The 18,988-nt window shown below is 38.8% G+C and overlaps 1 protein-coding gene across 1 annotated transcript in view; it reads right to left on the reverse strand.

Moving 5' to 3' along the window:
- Positions 1-18,988, reverse strand: part of ABCB1 (ATP-binding cassette, sub-family B (MDR/TAP), member 1) — a 98,451-nt gene that overhangs the window by 35,613 nt on the left and 43,850 nt on the right. Inside the window, exons 7-17 of the mRNA XM_006891486.1 lie at positions 17,123-17,294; positions 13,365-13,478; positions 13,115-13,225; positions 12,607-12,732; positions 12,286-12,489; positions 10,913-11,083; positions 8,163-8,324; positions 7,194-7,367; positions 6,567-6,713; positions 4,055-4,162; positions 1,171-1,248 (exon numbers count right to left, since the gene is read on the reverse strand). Coding sequence (XP_006891548.1) covers positions 1,171-1,248; positions 4,055-4,162; positions 6,567-6,713; positions 7,194-7,367; positions 8,163-8,324; positions 10,913-11,083; positions 12,286-12,489; positions 12,607-12,732; positions 13,115-13,225; positions 13,365-13,478; positions 17,123-17,294 — 1,567 coding nt within the window. The remainder of the gene's footprint in view (positions 1-1,170; positions 1,249-4,054; positions 4,163-6,566; positions 6,714-7,193; positions 7,368-8,162; positions 8,325-10,912; positions 11,084-12,285; positions 12,490-12,606; positions 12,733-13,114; positions 13,226-13,364; positions 13,479-17,122; positions 17,295-18,988) is intronic.

The following is an 18,988-nucleotide window of genomic DNA, read 5'->3' on the forward strand; positions in this document are numbered from 1 at the left end:
TTCTCAAAAAAAAAATAGAGCTGGAGCATTTAAATTGCTTGCCTTTGGGTTGCCAGTGCAACTCTTTGCCCTGTAGGTCACAGAGTTCCTTATCATTTACTATAGCGAGCATTAATTCGCTTTCTAATATACTTATATATTTTCACAGTATGCCCTTGAAGGCAGGGATCACCCATATTAGAATGTCTTAACAATATTTAACAGTACTGTGCCTTACAAGAAGAAGACATTTAATGTGTGCTTACTGTTCTTTGTAATTTATGTAGCGGGTCATACACAAAACATTAGCTAAGCTCCTGATTTATATCGGACCTATGAGTTGGTCTAGAGGCTCGTGGGTTAATGAGGCATTTGGTTTTAAACCAAGGTTGACATAGAGCCTAAGCAGAATCTCAGCTATAAATACAATTTGAAGTTTAAGTTCTCAGACAATATCCCCATCAAATGGTTCTCTTTCAATTCAGGGATTCAGTCTTGGGTCTGTCAATCATTAGCTAGCAATTCTCACAAGTATACCATCTTTCTGAGTGGGAGTGGTAGGAATGAACGAGGACTGAGGACCCAAGGGCAGCTGGAGAAGTATGTCATCTAGAACGTGTAATGCCACAAACTGATGCTTTTTAGCCAGGGTTTACGGACCACTAGTCTGTCAGGGGCATCCTTTTGGAGCTTCATTTTATTTAATAGCATGATTAAATAGTGTAAAATGTGAGAGGAATTTAATTAGAAGTTACTAGCTAACAACACTATAATTTGAATTAATACATCAGTCTACCTTGGAAAAAGAACTGGGTGATGAAGAAATGGATCACAGAGACGAATTTTTACTTTTGGTAAGAAAGGACATAGAGGGCATCCTGTGAAAGAAAGAAAGACTGTGTCCTTTGTTTTCTGGGGAAGAGGGAAGAGGGGCAAAAGATATTGATGAACACCTCCGACCACTCTGCCTAGGTCTTCTGAGAACAAAAGGCTAGAAGATTCTGCAGTGGCAGCTCCTTGTTTGTCTCTCATTCTTTGCCCTCACCAGAGAAAATCGCTTCTGAGCCTGCTTTTAAGGGAGTGAACAGGCAGCTGATCCATGGAGCTGACACTGAGGAAAATACCAACTCAAGGATTCATGCCCTGAGAAACTTGACAATGGGGATCCCGTATACCCTTCACCCAACATACCTGTCTCAGCATGGACTTGAAAACCATGTATCGGAGTCGTTTGGTGAGGATCTCTCCAGCTTTGCCAAAAGTGAAGCCCTGTGATGAAGAACACATTGCATGCTTTATTCAGCAGGTACTGGCTGTGTTTCTCTGACTATATGTACAATGGAAAGGAGTAGGTGGATAGGCTATATACAAGGAGATTAGCTATCACGCCAAGGGTTGTCTAGTCTCACCATTTCACAAAGGGATTGCCTAATCCCACCAATTCCTTTGTGGATTGGCTATTCTTACCATTAAATTGAGTGGATTCAGCAGCAGAATGGGAGTCTCACCATCAGCAAAGAGGAAACATTCATGTAGTATTGCCCTTTGGGGCCAGAAGCTTTTGTGCCAACTAAAATCTACAGCAGGAGCTGTGTCCAAAGCAGAGGACCGGAGACCAAACATGAAACAGAGTGGATCTTGGAACTGCTCTGCCACTGAACCAGTTAAAAGCCTTTTTCCCAAGCTTGCTGGGAGGAATAGAGGGCTGGCATAATTGGCAGTAAGACCTTTGTAACACTGACCTAAAGCTGTGAGTGAGGCTCAAGAGTGAGGTGCCTATGAGCACATTATGGAAGCTGTCCTGACTGTACTCTGAATTATAACCTATGATTTCCCCAGTATAGTTTGGTGTGATCTGTGAGCAATCACAATGGATTTTGGACTCAGTAAAGCAATGATATTGGTGTCAGGATGAGTAGAAAGAGGTGAAGGAGCTTGAGGGACATGTCTGACCTTATGAGAATTGGTTTTGTGTTGTTGATTTTGTTAACAGGGACAGTTCCTCTGTGAATTTGGTGAAGATCAGATATGGCTATCCCCACACAGCCCATGCTCTTTTTACACAAGTTTTAAACTTAAGACTTTTTACAAATGTTTCCTGTAATTTTTGCTTGAAGGTTGGCATACTTCTATCACTACAATTATTTTGTAAAAACAAATATGAGATATCTTCTCACCCCAGTAACAGTAGCAAAATTCAACAGAGCAGCAAACAACAAATTCTGGCAAGGTTGTGGAGAAACTGGAGCTCTTATTCACTGTTGGTGGGAGTGTAAAATGGTGCAACCACTCTTCAAGGCAGTATGGCACTTTCTCAAAAAGTTGGAAATAGAAATACCATTTGATCGAGTAATTCAACTACTGAAAATATACCCTCAAGAAATCAGAAATGTTACCAAAACAGATAGATGCACAACCATGTTTACTGCTGTGTTGTTCACAATAGCAAAGAGATGGAAAAGCCCATCGACAAACAAATGGATAGAGAAGCTATGTGGTATATTTACACAATGAACTATGCAGCACTGAAAAATGAGGAACTCACTAAATATTATAAAAAATGGGTGACCTTGGAGGACATTATGCTGAGTGAAATATCTCAGTAACAAAAGGACAAATATTGCCACAAATTTGCCACAAATAGTGCTAATTAGTACCACTCTTATAAAACAGGACTGACATGGGGGTCGAGGGGAAACTAAGAAAAGAAGAGATAAATAATGTACACTGCATTGAAACAGATGAGGGAAAGAACTGCTAAAAAGGAATATATGATTAGGCATTATTTGCATGACAATAGTCCAGAATAAGAGCTGCATAGTAAAGTGGACTGTGGAGAGTATTGTACAACAATGAACGATTTTTTTTTCAAAGAGAAAAGTGAACTCAGAGGTGGAAGCAGGCAGGGAGGAAAATGTGCAACAATGAATTAATGGAAATCCAAATTCTCTATGAACTTTCATTAAAATATTTTAAAAAATTGAGCATAAAAATTCTTTTGTAAAAGCTGGATGATGAACTCTTCAGATTTTTTTCAATTGAGATTTTAATGAAAGTTTATAGGGAACTTGGATTTCCATTCATTCACTGTTGCACATTTCCCTCCCTGCCCCCCAAATGGCTTTCCTCTTTGAAAAACAAAAGTCTTTCACTGTTGCACAATTCCCCACCGCCACCCAACTCCAGCTCTTATTCAGGACTGTTATGCAAATAATACTTAATCATATATTACATATATTGTTTAACTATGCGTAGCTTACTTAAGTGGTTCTGTTTACTGTTATTATTTTTAGAACACAGGAAAACATTTCAGTACTTTAATGGACTGGTAGTTATTATATCCAAACTTCCATGGCTCACTCAAATCCCATAAGGAGACGCAAGTTTTCATTCTCAGTCATTATATTAAGTCAGATACTGTTACCGTTAGTTTCAACAGGATTTCTAGTTGTAAGGGTGGAAGAAAGCAAGTAAGGGAGCCAGAGAAAGTGAAATATCATTGCTTTACGTACGTTAAAGAAACTTGTGATTTATAATCTTGGACTTACTAACAGCGAAGTCAACAGAAGAGCTCAATCTCATGGCCACTGTGCTAAAACCAACTCATAGCTGACCTTCAACTGGGTTTCTGAGACTGTAAATTGCATGAGAGGACGTTGTTTGTTCACTTTTCTCCCATAAAACTACTGGTGGATCTGAGCCACTGGAGATTCTCAGTCTTTGGGTTAACAGTGTAACTCCTGTGGACTATGCTATCAGAGCTCCCCTTAAATAGAACAACAACTGTTCTAGAGAGCACACTTATCACCAAAAATCAAACCCCCTGGATTGATTACAACTCACAGTGACCTGAGAGAGTAGAGGAGAACTGCCCCATTGAGCTTTCAAAGTTGTAAATTTTGATGAAAGTAGACTCCCACATCTGTGGTACAGTTGATGGGTTTTAGTGGCCAACATTCTAGTTAACAGCCTGGAGTTTTAACCACCGTGCAACCAGAGCTCTTGGAAATTCTGTATCTATGCATTCCAACCAAATAGCACAATTCCTAAAGATAATGAAAATGAAGACACTTACCTGAAGGAAAAATGTAATGAAAGAAATAATGCCAAGGGCTAGAAATAATAGTGAAAACAAATCACTTTGGCGCCGTTTTTCTTCATTAGTACCAGGTTCTGTAAAAAGCTGTAAGAAAATAATTGAAAGGTTTGAGTTCCATAGCAGAAGCCAATATTCTAGGTCAGACCCATTCCCATCTACTATAGTAGTCTGGGTTCAAGATAACCTTAGTGCCCTAATGCTGACATTAAAGCTACCTACCTACATTATGTTTTGCTTAGTGGTCAAGAATGGGTCTGTCATTCAGAAACAAGATCCAGTATGTTTTCTGCTTGTAGTATGTTGGAGATAATGAAAATAATGCAAGATAAGACAAGGCTCCCAATTGTTCATAGGGTCGCTATGACAACTGCCTGGCACCTATAACCACAGCACTTTCTTGGAAAAATCAATGTTCCAAATGCTTCACGAATCTGAGCATCATCTTTTTACAAGAGCCATGCTAATGTTCTCTGTATCTTTCCAATTTTAGTATACGTGCTGCTAAAGCAAGCACTGCTTATAAGCTTTTAAGACCCCAGTCCGTTTCCAAAGCAGATGCATAACACTGTTTTTGTAGATTATGTTATGTTACTTGTCCCTCTGGACTATCCAGGCTCAGTAACTCATTTCTTCAAAATGTCTGGTTATGGCTAAAAAGTTTCTGTAATTTTGTTCCTTGTTTGCTCTACTATATACATGGATCTATTTACAACACATATCAGTATGTTTATAGAAATATGGTCTGCCAAACTCATATAGTAGTGAATATAGTCACATTCACCTACACATCATATGCTCATCTTGTCTGTCACAGTTATGAAAAAAAAGGCACAGAGAAGTGCATAAGAGTTAGAGATTGGAGTAGCACGTACTAGTATCCAAATACTATTGCGTATACAAACTGGCATTAGCAATAACAGACATTAATCTAAGAGTGGACCCGTCTGCTGACAGGCAAATACATACTTCGTTAATGAGGACATTAAATATATATATGTGACCTGATATCACTGTTAGCTAGGTTAGACCTGACTATTCTTCTTTTGTTAATAAAAGTTGGTGTCTGGCCTGTGTTTCTTGTGGTGACTCATCTCTTTCTCCACATGTTCAGCAGTTTGGTAAAGAAGTTCCCAGGCTTGACATGTGAACTCATAAACTCTCATTGTTATTGGTTAGAAGTTACCCATTGCTGACCCACGAGCAAGGTTTTCAAGAGGCTGTAAATCACATTGCAGGAGACTGTCCTTCTTTCTCCTGTGGAGTTCTTGGTGGATTCAAACCACCAGAGAGACACCACATTTGGGTTAGCAGCACAGTCCCTACCAACTGTGGTACTGGTACTAAATCAAGAACATTCCTGCTCATATTCTAAGCTATTGCTGCAGTTGTTATGTGCTGGCAACTCATAGCGATACTATGTACAACAGCTCTGAACCCTGATCTATCTTGTGCCAATCTTACTGTCTCGAATACATCTATCCTCCCATTACCCCAGACACTGAATCAATCTATCTCATTGAGGGTCTTCCTCTCTTGCACTGTTCCTCCACCTTCCCAAGTATGACATCCCTCTCCAAGGACTTGTCCCTCCTCACAACATGTCCAAAGTAGGTCAGACAAAGCTTCAGAATCCTTGCTTCCAAGGAGCAGCCTGGTTTCATCCTCTCCAGGATGAACTTGTTTGTTCTCCTAGCAGTCCATAGTATATTTAGCACTCTTCTCCAGCACCACAGCTCAAAGTCATCAATTCTCCTTCCATCCCTAGTCACTGTCCAGCTCTCTGTTGTAGAGCAAGTAATTGCAAAGACTAGGGCTGGGTCAGGTGCACCTTAGTCTCCAGACTGACATCGTCATTCTTCAGTACTTTGGAGAGGTCTCTGACAGCAGACTTTCCCAATGAAATTTGTCTTTTAATTTCCTGGCTGCTGGTACCAAGAGTGTTGGTTGTGGAATCAAGTAAAGCTGTACAGTTGTAAATGTCACCATGACAGTCAAGGACAGCCAACAAATGCCAACCTTGATCTTTAGGAAGGCATTTCTTTTTCTTTCTAATCCTAACAAGGTGAATGGACATCTTAATAAGTGTGTTTTAGGGAAGATATCTCCCATAAGCAGGGCCTGACAAACATGAGAAATTCTTTATACAAAGAAGATATATCAGCTCATGAGTCTTCTTCAGAGGAATATGAGAAGTATGAGAGCTATGGGAGAATAACCTAATCTGCTTCACTGACTTTCTGAAGAAACTGGTATCCCTGTCCTAAGGTTAATACTTATTACCAAGTTATACGAAGGCCAAAATAATTCATTTTGCTATTATAAACCAGACTGCTACTCACATATATTCAATCTGCTTATGTTCATATACAAGTACTCTATGTGTCTGTGTGCACATGTGTGTGTATTGTTTTAGTATACTCACAAATACAAATAGTTCATTCTATCAAAAATCACAAGTAAATATAAACAAACAGACTTATATCCTTACCCCAATAATCCTTGAAAATATTACTGAAAATGCTGGTTGCAGACCTCCATTAATAATGGCACAGATGATACCAACCACAAAGTAAGGCCATTCTGTTGTATTGAGCTTCATGATTCTCCAAAAGGAAACTGGGGGTACACTTTCATCCTGGAAAGCATAAAATATTACAATGGGCCATTAAAAAAAGATTTATACATAATTCATTTTGTACATATTTTTTCCTTATGGGCAAATTTTTACAATTAAAAAAATCCTAGTCTTATTTCTTTAACAAATGATGTCTACTTATCATCAAATAAAGGTGTTGATAGATTCATTAAGCCTTTATTTTTAAGAGAATAGATGTTTCCAGAAGAATTTAACTTACCCGGAATTTGGAACACAAAATATAGGGATAAACAGAAAAGAAATCTGGAAATCCATCTTTACATTGTATTCTAAAATTCTAATTAAAAATAAAAAATCCTAAATTTCTAAATTCATTTTCAATGTTGAGGGAGAACATTTTGGAGGACAAGACAGGAAGATTCTGGATAACTCCTTCTGGATAACACCCTTACCCAATGCCCAGTTCACTAAACAAAATCTCAGTGAGAGAATTTAAGACAAAATATATATACTCCATACCAGGCCCTCTTCAGTTGTATTAAGGTTTCCATCTTGGGTTTGTGGAGAACGGACACTCTTGCGAGTTGATTTTCTTCTAAGGAGACTAGATTCTGAGTCTTTTGGAGACATTTCCAAGGCATCACTTTCAGAGTCACTAGTTGTACTTTCTTCTTCAATTTCATTTCCTTTTGTCTAAATGAACAATATGCATTAGCTCAGTGATCTAATGAAATCATTCAATGAAGAAGAAAATAATAATTTGCTTAAACAATTAGAGGAAAAGGTTAAAGTTGCACTGCTATCAGTTTTATGATATATTTGGAAGTTAAAAAATAATGAAAGTTAAAACCACAAAACAAGAAAGATATCCCATAAGTAACACTGAAACAAGGCATCCATTCCATGTGTCTTATCTATCTAAATCACTCCTCTTTTTTGTTGATGTTTGGCTCCATCATAAACACTTTAGACAAATGCTCTCAACAGAAATATGGTTTAAGTCATAAGTGTGAGTCACATTTGTCATTTTAAATTTTTTGGCAGTCATTAAAAAAACTATAAAAGGGGACAAAAAACAATTTTAATGAAATATTTTCTTTAATCCACTATATTAAAAATAATCAACTTAGGATATATTCAATATAAAGTGATTAATGAGATATACTTTCCATACTCTTTTTCTCCCCCCTCCAAAGCCATTAGGATTCAGTATGTATTTTCCACTTACAACAATTCAATTCATATTCAAACCTTCTACTGTATTGCCAGCTTTATAACTTCTATAAACATTTTTTTTAAAAAAATTGTCTTACATTATCCTTATTTATTTTTCATCTTCTAAAAAATAAAACCTAAAACAACTGGTCTGACTTCAGGTTCCTTAAGGTCTTCCCCCCCCCTGCTTTTTACGATAATGCAGACTAGCAACATTTATTTATACCATTAAAAAGACAATTACTTTACACCTGAAAAAATTTTAGAAAATACCTGCATAGTGACAAGTTTGAAATAAATGCCTTTCTCTTTCATGAGCTCATCATGATTTCCTTTCTCCACAATGACCCCGTCGTCAAAACCAGCGATGACATCAGCATTTCGGACCGTAGACAAACGATGTGCTATCACAATCGTGGTTCGCCCTTCTCTAGCCTAAAGCAGAGAAGTACAGCTTTTGAATAAATGAACAATTACATTTTTTTTAAAAAAAAAGCTATTCATCCAACTTATATTTGTTGAGCATAATTATTTTGGGCACTGAATCTGTCAAATCTATAGGAGCCTCTGACTTTGGTAAAAGTACAGTCAATGAATAATGATTTTCCATGTTTTATTATGAGAAGTCAAATGCCACATTCACATATTGATATTATGTAAACATCTATTTTACATCTTTCCTATCAGCCTAAGTCTGAAATAAAGTCAGGGACTTAAACTAACATACACAACTCCACACATCTCAGGCACTGACCAATCACTAACGGATCTTGGCCAATTTGCTATCTGGTGTATACCCAGTTAGGGATCAGTCTTATGAACCATAATGCCCTATCTCACAGGGCTATTTATATGATCCTGACAAATAATCAATGTGAGACACTAAAGCACAGTTTTAATGCCACACTGAAGAGGAGATCAAATCTTGGTCTTGATATTTATGAGCCAGGATTTATCCAGCTTTTAACCTCTGACTGGCTCAAGTTCTTCATGTTGGCAACAAATGCACAGATGCCCCACCAAGGAGAGTCTCCGGGGAACCTGGAAGAACCTGGGCCATGTTGTCCCGTATGCTCCCTCTGCTGCTGGTGGACATGATGGTCACACAGCACTGAGTTAGCAGGTGCCCAGTAATGGCTTTCCAGCTCCTAAGTGGCCTGAAGCCCTTCAGCTCAGAAATGCACCACAGAGAGAGGAAAGAAGCATCAGAGAGGTAATTAGGAAGAAATGCACGCAAGTTTCATGTTGTCTCAAAGTGAGCCTAACATGATTTGCTTTAACTTTGGTGCGGCTGGAGTTTTGGGCAGCTTCCCAGCACTCTTGCAGGAAGCCCTGAGCTTTTGTGGCTTGCCAGACCTCGAAGGCAGAACAGCTCTGGGATTATGAAAACAGGGCTGGACGTGTGGCTATGAAGCCTTGGAAGTGGTTTCTCCAGGGAAGCGCTGACTCAGCACAGGAAGAAGAAGTGCCTTCCAGCTCTGGGCCCCTCCAGTCACATAGCAAAGTTTTAGTCAGCTTTGTCTTCTCCCACCTTCTTCAAAGAGAAATAGCCCCTAACTGGACTCATCATAGTGATGTGCACATCCATCAATCTTATAACCACATTTTTAAAATTAAAACAATGGCCAACTGGGTGATCTGAAAACAGGAAAAAAGTTCTCAAAACTCCATTTTCATATAATTCAAATTTTCACGTAACCACCTAGTCTTTAGAACTTATAGCCATGCCAGTCAGTGAAGAGTCACTGTACTATAAACTCAGAAAGATTAAGTAACAGGTTAGCCCAACAGCCAAGTTTTCAAGATCATAGTGAAGACCAATTTTCCTTCAAGTTCACATTTTTCATTTAATATCATTTCTAAAACCTTATATTCATTGCTACTACCCCTTTTTTGTGTTTTTACTGGTTTTATTTATTTTTTTAGTTTTTACTGATATTTTAATTAAAGTTTATAAAGAACTTGGGTTTCCAATCTTTCTTTGTTGCATTTTCCTCCCTGCCCCTCTCTCCCACCCCCACTGCTTTTTTCTTGGGGAAAAAAGTTCTTTTATTATTATACTCACTGCTGCTTTTTAAAAGGTCAGAGAAATAAACATAAAAAATAACTCCAAAGAGGCTTGTTACTTTTAATATTTAAAAGAATCACTTCAGAACTATTATAAAAAGAAGGTATCTGGTTATAACAGGATGCTTTCCTGGGCCAAACTCCACTTTTACCATACTAACAGACCACAGAAACAGAAGGCATTCTCTTCTTACATGCCATCAAGTCAGAACTAACTCACAGCAGATCTACAGTGGGTTTTCAAAGGGGATACCTTGCACAGGAGGAGAATGCCCATCCTTGTCCCATGGAGCCATTGGTGAATCTGAATTGCCTGCCTTTGTGTTGGCAGCTCTCTCTTCAGTCACGAAGCCTCTAGAACTTCCTATGTAACGATACTGTCACACTCTATTTTGTGATCTTATATAGTCAACCTACATTTTCACATAACACTGGTTCTAGCATAATGACCTAGTCTTGGGAAAATAACTGTTGATAATAGTAGATGTTTCAAGAGGAATTAGCAGTGGGCTATTGATATACCTTTGAGTTGTGGTAATGGAGAAGAGTGTTGGCTATTCCATGAACTACCAAAAGAACAAACAAATATATCTTGGAAAAAGTGCAGCCAGAGTGCTCTTCGGAAGCAATGAAATTGAAGTTTTGCTTCTTATACTCTGGACATGTAGCTAAGTGAGGCTATTCCTTAGAAAGGAATATTATGCTTGGAAAGATGGACAGTCAGGGAAGGAGGGAAAGACATCTAATGAGAGGGATTGACACGGCTACTTCAGTAATGGGCTCTAGTGTGTCAGAGATGATGAAGATAGAACTGGATAGGACAGGGTTCAGGTCAGCTGTTCCCTGGGTCACTATGAGTTGTATTTGACTCAGTGACACCTAACAACAACAACTGCAGTAAGAACAACATTCATATGCCTCTAAATCAAATCCGTTTGAACTGACGGCGTACAGACCTTATCAAGGGCCTCCTGAACCACAGCTTCACTTTCTGTGTCCAAAGCTGACGTGGCCTCATCCAGGAGAAGGATTTTGGGGTTTCGGATTAGTGCTCTTGCAATGGCAATTCTCTGTTTCTGTCCTCCACTGAGCTGGGCCCCTCTTTCCCCAACCAACGTGTCAAATTTCTACAACACAGAATATACAAGAAGAGTTAGCAAAAGAAGATGTTTGTCAGTTCAAATTTAAACACAGGAAGTAATTCTATAAACAGTCCCAGTTGCACAGTCCAGTTCTTTAAAACTCAACAACAAATTTCAGTTTTTAAAATTTTATCTATTAACAGTTAATCCTGTATGAGCTTTAAAAGCTGAAGCAGTTTGACATAATTTTTTACGAGGTTCATCTTTATATTAGCTGGTTCTTAACATCCTATATATTTTTCAGCACGCTATTCTCTGAGACATTCACTGTCCAGCTCTCAGATGCACGGTAAGTAGTCTGAAAGAGTATGACCTGAATCAGACACAGCGTAGACCTGAATCAGACACACTGTGGTCCTCAAACTGACATCATTGCTCCTCAATAATTTGAAGAGGTCCCTGACTGTAGATTTTCCCAGCACAATACAGCTCCTGATTTCCTGACTGCTGGTACCAAGAGTGTTGATTGTGGAGCTAAAGTAAGATGAAGTGTTGACAGTTTCAATCTTTTCTCCATCATGTTTCCTATTTGTCCAGTGGTAAGAATTTTTGTTATCTTGACATTGACATGCAAACCACACTGAAAGTTGTATTCTTTGATCTGCAACAAGTGTTTCAAGTCCTCCTTATCTTCAGCAAGCAAGGTTGTGTCATCTGCATAACATAGGTTACTGATGAGTCTTCCTCGGAACTTGATGCCAAATTCTTCTTCACATTCTTCCTATGCATCTGAGAGTTGGAAAATGAATCAGGATGGCAGAAGAATTGATGCCTTTGAGCTGTAGTGTTGGAGAAGGGTAGTGAACATCCCAAAGACTTCCAAATGAACAAATAAGTATATCTTGGAGAAAGTACAGCCAGAGTGTACCTTGGAGACAAGGATGTTAAAGCTTCACCTCACACACTTTGGAGTGTTGCTAGAAGAGGCTACATTTTTTTTTTTTTTTTGAGAGGGACATAATGCTTGAAAAGGTCAGCAAAGGAGGAAGACCCTCAACCAGCTGGACAGACACCGTGACTGCTGCAATGGGCTCTAGTGTGTCAGGAAGTGTGAAGAAGGCACAGGATAGGGCAGGGTTCAGACCTGTTGTTTATAGAGTTGCTATGGGTCATACTGGACTCAACGGTACCTAACTACAACAACACTGTTGGAGTAGTCAGTATGATAAAAATAAAGGACAACTTACCTGAGGCAGTTTCATGATAAAGTTATAGGCATTGGCTTCTTTGACAGCTTTCTCAATTTCATCCATGGTGACATCTTCACGGCCATAGCGAATGTTTTCAGCTATAGTGGTGGCAAATAACACAGGTTCCTGACTCACTACACCAGTAATTTCCCGCAGATATCTCACATTAATAGTCCTAATGTCCTGGCCATCGATACTGACCTGAAATTCAAAGAGTGTGTTATTCATACAGTTAAGGTTGAAATGACAAGTCAGAAAGATCTGCAAAGGTAACCACTGATCACCACAGCATAACCAGCTCAGCAAAAGCCATCTCACCGTTCCTTCTGTGGGGTCATAGAGCCTCTGCATCAGCTGAACTGTGGTACTTTTCCCACAGCCACTGTTGCCAACCAGGGCCACTGTCTGTCCACTCTGAACCTTCAGGTTGAGACCCTTCAAGATCTATCAGGACAAAAGACAAGTAAACATCGGTGCAACTGACAGATACAAGGTCTACCAATTGGCAGCTTAATTTAACACTGGGTTTAGATATGTATATTTTTATAGACTCTTAAAGTTAGAGCCTTTTGACATTTCTAATATGGTTCTGTGAGCTATTGCAACAGATTTTTGATGCAGTAAAGTAATAAGACAGATGTGGGGATGAGTAGAAACAGGTGTGGGAATGTGGAGGACATTGCTGACCTCGTGGGATTTGGTGCTGTTGATGGAGACAGTTCCCCCCCTTTTTTTTTTGGAATTAGTAAGGGCAGATAAGGCTGTCCCCATGTGGCCCTTGCTCCTTTTACGGTGTTTGAGCCAGTACACTGTTTAAACATCATACCTTAACTTCTTTTCGAGATGGGTAACTAAAGTGAACATTTCTGAACTCCAAATTTCCTTTAATATTATCTGGTTTGTGTCCATTTTCTGAATAGCTGTCAATGCCTGGCTCCTACAGAGAATGAAAATTAAAAAGATTACTAACTTATAACTTTAAGTTGTATTTTTAGGAAAGGCTGAGATAATAAGGAATTTTATTCTCAAATGGAATAACTTTTAGGTAAATAGATAAACAGCTCTCTTAGACTTACATTATCAATGATCCTGAAGACTTCATAAGCTGCTCCTCTTGCGTTTGCAAATGCTTCGATGCTTGGCGATGCCTGCCCAATACTGAAAGCTCCAATCAGTACAGAAAAGAAAACCTTAGGAAAGCAAAAGAAAATGTCATGTTGACTAGTTTTCATACAATTTTTGTGAGTTCTTCCCTTTTTATTTTTCAATTTAGCTAATCACATTTAAAATAGCAAAGATGAATAAATACAAGATGCCCTCCCAAGAAGGTAAGATTTTAAGTACTTTTTCCTTTAAAAAGCATTATCAGTCTTAACTGCTGAATGAAATAATAATATAAATTCTACAGAACCATCATATTATAACAGAATATTTTCATAGTAGTTCAACAGCTAAGAATTTCAACTTAGACCAGCAGCAGGTAGTTGTACTTATTATAAAACATTGAGTTGGCACGTACTCATAGCTGACTCAGTGGGTTTTCAAAGGCAGTAAACTGCACAGAAGACTGTATATCTTTCTTCTATGGACCAGCTGGTGGATTTGAACCATGTATGTTTGGGTTGACAGTGCAACTCTTACCCACTAGGCCACCATAGTAAAGTAAATTTGAAGCAAATATTAAGATAGTAAAAAAATCCAGATTGGAACTAAAACTGTATTCTTTGAGTCAGTTTTACAATCTTTGAGTCTCATCTTCCTATGCTACAAAAAAATGGGCAAGATTACATATTTTATCACTATCTAGCAACCACATAAATCTGCTAAAACAGTTTATATGAAAATACTTTATAAATTATGAAACACACATATTTAAGGCATTATTCTTCTTCAGGTGAAATCCCTGCCTACACCCCATCCCCCATCCATACCACACATTCAATGGGGTTTGATAAACAGGCTTTCAGGGGTTTTGTTTTGCACAAGTCAATTTATCATTGGTAGTGGCTTGGCTTGGCTAAAGAATCCTACTAATGTCATCCATGTCTTTTTAAGTCCTATAGGAGCTTTATTATTCAATAACATAAGAATAATTTTGCTACGGGATACTATGTCCATTAACTAAATTCTTGCAATACTAAACTTTTTTTCCATTTGTCAGATGAAGTAACTGAGGCTTATTAAAAATTATTAAGTAATCAAATGTGGTGTAACAAGTTTATTGTTCAAAACAGCTTTTCTAGATTGTTAACGGCCTTTGACTTTTCCTGATGGCTACGTGGTGCTATGAAGGCCTAGTGGTAAGAAGCTGTATTGTAATCCAAAAGGAACACAGTTTGAATCCACCAGATGCTCCAGGAGAGAAAGATGGGGACTCTCCTCCCACATGATTTACTTCTGAAAAACCCGGCGGAGTTGGTTATGAGTTGATTCTGACTCTATAGCACACAACAAGTCTTAGCATGGCTAGGTGGGAACTTGCAAATGGGGTACAGATTATTAAGGAGGAGATCGTCTAGTTTTACCATCCTGCTAAGTTTAAAGTGTGCAGGTTTAGAGGGAGAAGAGGGGATTCATGCCACTAGCAAGAAAGCAGTAGAGAATGCAGGGCATATCCTTATGGACAAGTGATTCCTGTGCCAATCTGACTGGGGCCTAGACAAGGGCAGCAGCAGAGAACCACAGATTTAACTTCAGACAGAGCTGATCTGAGACTGCTGCTCCACGGAGCTGGAGCCAATCTTGTGAGCCTCTACCCAAGCTTACCGAAGGAGCTGTGGTGGGAGATGGTTGTTATTACTATTTGCCATCACATCGGAACCAACCCATAGCTGATCCTCCGGTGGGTTTCCAGAGGCAGTAAATCACAAGGGAGGAGAAGAAGACAGCATAACTGGCAAGACTAACAGAGCTTTGTTAACGCTGACCTAAAATGGGAACACTGGCCTGGGAGTGCAACTGTACTCTTGTAACCTCTTGTTGTTGTTGTTGTTGTTGTGTACCAAGTTGGAAACAACCCATAGCTGACCCTCCGGCGGGCTTTCAGAGGCAATTAATCGCATGGGAGGAGATTACCCATCTTCTCCCGCGGAGCAGTTGGTGGCCTCGAACCACATGTCTTCAGGACTGCAGTGCAGCTTCTTTGCCACTAGGCCACCAGAGCTCTCTTCTTAAGCTTCACTAATAAACCCCATCACCGCGAGTGTGTTTCTGTGAGTTTTATGTGGACATTGCAACACATTAGTGGACTCAGTAGTAGAGAAGCCAGAGAGAGGGACAGTTGATGTATAACTGTTAGGAGTAGGTGTCAAGAGCCTAAAGCTTTGTCTGACCTCATTGGAATGTTTTATGTTGCAGATGTTACAAATGGTGACTGTTCAGTTAATGGCAGTTAGATGCAGCCACCTGGACTCATTTAAAATCAAATACAGTCTCTTTTTAATGCAATATACATTTGATTGGCCTATAAAAAGGGAAGTACATTATTACAAAATGTTCATTATGTACTGCATTAGTTCAAGATACATATTGAGCTTAGTTTGTCAATTATTTCATTGTCTTTAGTTAGGTAAGACAAGATGGTATCCAAAAGCAAACTTTCTGTGATTATACTGAGGATGATAACGTGGAGAACCTCTAAATATAATACTCTTTTAGAAAGAGTGCAGATTTATGCTTATATAAATTCATGAAGTGATCACCTATTATTGGATGAAAGTGAAATAAAGTTACTCTGTGTATTTAGCCATTTGCTGTGAAGAGTAAAAGAGAAAACTGAAGCACTTAGCAGACAGAGTCCAGAACAAAGAAATAATCTCAAGAAAAGAGAATACATCTTACAAGGACTGGCAAGATTCACATTGTTTGGTCTACAGGAGATTTTGTGCAAGGGATTTGCAAAAGTAACAATAAAACTGTTTGTGTTACTAGGTGCTATCAAGTCAGCTCCCACGTGTGGTGGCCCAAGGAAGCACAGATTGGAACCACCCCTTTTCCTACACCATCCTCACAATTTCAAATGTGCTTGAACCCATTGTTACAGTCACTGTGTCAATCCATCCCGTAATCGTCTTCAAGGACTTGTTTCTCCCGACAACACACCCAAAGCATATGAGGTGAAGTAGTCCCATCCTCACCTCTAAAGAGCACAATGGTTGCATTTCCTCCAAGACAGAGCTGGTAGATGGGTCTACCAGATGCAAAGTTCAAGAATTAAAGCACACCTGATCCAAGTCATGAATCCTATATATCTTATATATAGGATCCTATATATGCTTCCTATATATCTGAAACCTGACAATAAATAAAGTTGAAAGAAGAACCGATGCCTTCGAATTGTGGTGTTGGAGAAGACTATTGATTATCTTATGGACTACCAATAGAACAAAACATATCTGTCTTGGAGAAAATGCAACCAGGGTGTTAGAGGCAAGGATTGTAAAACTTCTCATATACTTTTGGGCATGGTGTCAGGAGGAACTGTGGGGAAAGATATCATGCTGGGAAAGGTCAGAGCAAAAGAGGAAGTCCCTCGATGAACTGACATGGTGCCTGTACCAATGGGGTCGAGCATTTTAGAGATAAGGAGGATGGTACAATGTAGGGCAAAGTTCTTATCTGTTCTTCTAGGGTCCCTATGAGTGGAAGGTGACTTGACAGCATCGAACATTTTATATCCTTTCCTTTGACTTTTTTCTTTTCTTTTCCATGTCTTAATCGAAGAATCTTGAGGTTTTTTGCATCATTCAAAAATATATTTTTCTGAAGCCTGGTCACAGGCACTCAATTTCACTAACATTCTTAATTTGGTTTATCTTAATATAATATTACTTACAGTAAGTACTTTCCCAATAGAATATTTTTCTGAGAGGACCAATGTGGTCCCATACCAGAAAGCCAGTGCATAGGACGCATAGATCAACAGGAAAGCAGCACCAATAGAAATGTTAGCTGTAATAGCTTTCTTTATCCCAATTCTTTTAGCTTCCTCTAAATTTTTGTTGTACCTAGGGGAAAGAATAAAAATTATCACACATACTCTTAAGTCTTAAGACAGTATGTTAACATAAATTCAGCAATATACCAGGCCAGAATGACGGCTCCTACTGTTGTAGAATGGGACTGTCCTTGGGGTTGGGGAGAGACTGAGTAAGATGGGTTCAATAATGTATACTGCACTGAAACAGAGAAGGGAGAGAACCGTTTAAAAGAGAGATGTAACTGGGTATTTCTGTCATCACAGGAGACTAGAGCGAGGGCTGCATGGTGGAGGGGACCTGGGGGAGGGTTTGTAAAACAATGAAAGAATCTTTTCTTTTACTTTTCCATAATTTTTGGACTCATGTACTTATAACTTGTTAGTCAAATTTGTGTCTTCTAGGTTGCAACACCCCCATGATACATCTTGAAGGATATGTACATGTACAGCCAAGCACAATCAATAAGAGTGCATCTGAATTCCAAAATCAATCTCCATAATAGTCTATGTGTTTCCTACTGCCAAAGGGGCCCTTTAGAGTAGTGAGAGAAGATCTTCACCCTGAAACCCACAGCGTCCCTTTTCAGCAGGAAGTAGCTAAGAGAATACGCCGTCCCCTTTTCCTTATGACTCAGGGTGAAGTCTCTCTCAGGGAGGAGTGATAGGGAATGGCAAAGGACACACTGACAAAGAAGATTAATCAGAACTGGCTTTGACAAGCACTGTGGCATTTGGACAAGAACAAACTGGGAGGAGGGTAGAGAGAATAGTGCAACAATGAATGAGTGGAAGCCCAAAATCTCTGTAAATGTTTATGAAAATTAATAAAATATAATTATAGAAAAAAAAAAAAAGAATGACGGCTCCTGAGTGTTTAGAACATGCCAAGTCCTGCGGCTGGTGTATTACATATATTTACACCTTTGTTCTAGATAGCAACTTTTTTTTTTCGAAAGAAACTAAGTATTTTAGAGATGGAACAATGTGTTGGGGAGTCTTCTAAAGCTCCTTCTCATGTCTTGTTCTTGTTGTATGCCATTGAGTCTGAACTGACTCACAGCTGACCCTCCAGAGAGATTTCTCTCCCACAGAGCAGGTGGTGGAATCGAGCAGCAAGTCTTTGGGTTATCAGTGGAACTCCTTATCATTAGGCGACCAGAACTCCCTCTGTCCCAGGCTTTAGCAATAGCAAAACAGGTGAAAAGATAGCTGGCAAACTTTCAGAACTTGTAGTATTTCGGATACAAAAGTCACAAAAGCTTTGGTATCATTTATTAATAAAATGGAGACAGAAATTTATAATACATTAAATAGGAGTAAGTCATTTAACTCTTTGAGCCTTACAGAAGCTTTGCAGGCGTTGTGGTCCCTGTACTGACTCTCTCAGAGTGCTGGGAGGCCCACATGAGATGATATGTAGGGCAGAGTATTCCCAGGCTTTTGAAATTTCATGTAACATTTTTTATATTTAAAACACAATATGCATGGTTTAGCTTATTTCCATAGGCTATTTTTTTAATATTTTACATTATATTTATTGAATATTCTCTGAAAGGCAATGTCGATTTAAATAAAAATTTTTTACATAATTTCATGAGAATGGATTATATTAACTGAACACAGCTTTTTTTTTGTTTTTGTTTTTTAAATTTAGGTTGTTTATTTTTCATTTCAATGAACATCTACAGAGATTTTGGGATTCCATTCATTCATTGTTGCACC

The sequence above is a fragment of the Elephantulus edwardii genome, unplaced genomic scaffold (genome assembly GCF_000299155.1).
Source record: "Elephantulus edwardii isolate Elephantulus edwardi_28Jun2011 unplaced genomic scaffold, EleEdw1.0 scaffold00098, whole genome shotgun sequence".
Lineage (NCBI taxonomy): Eukaryota > Metazoa > Chordata > Mammalia > Macroscelidea > Macroscelididae > Elephantulus > Elephantulus edwardii.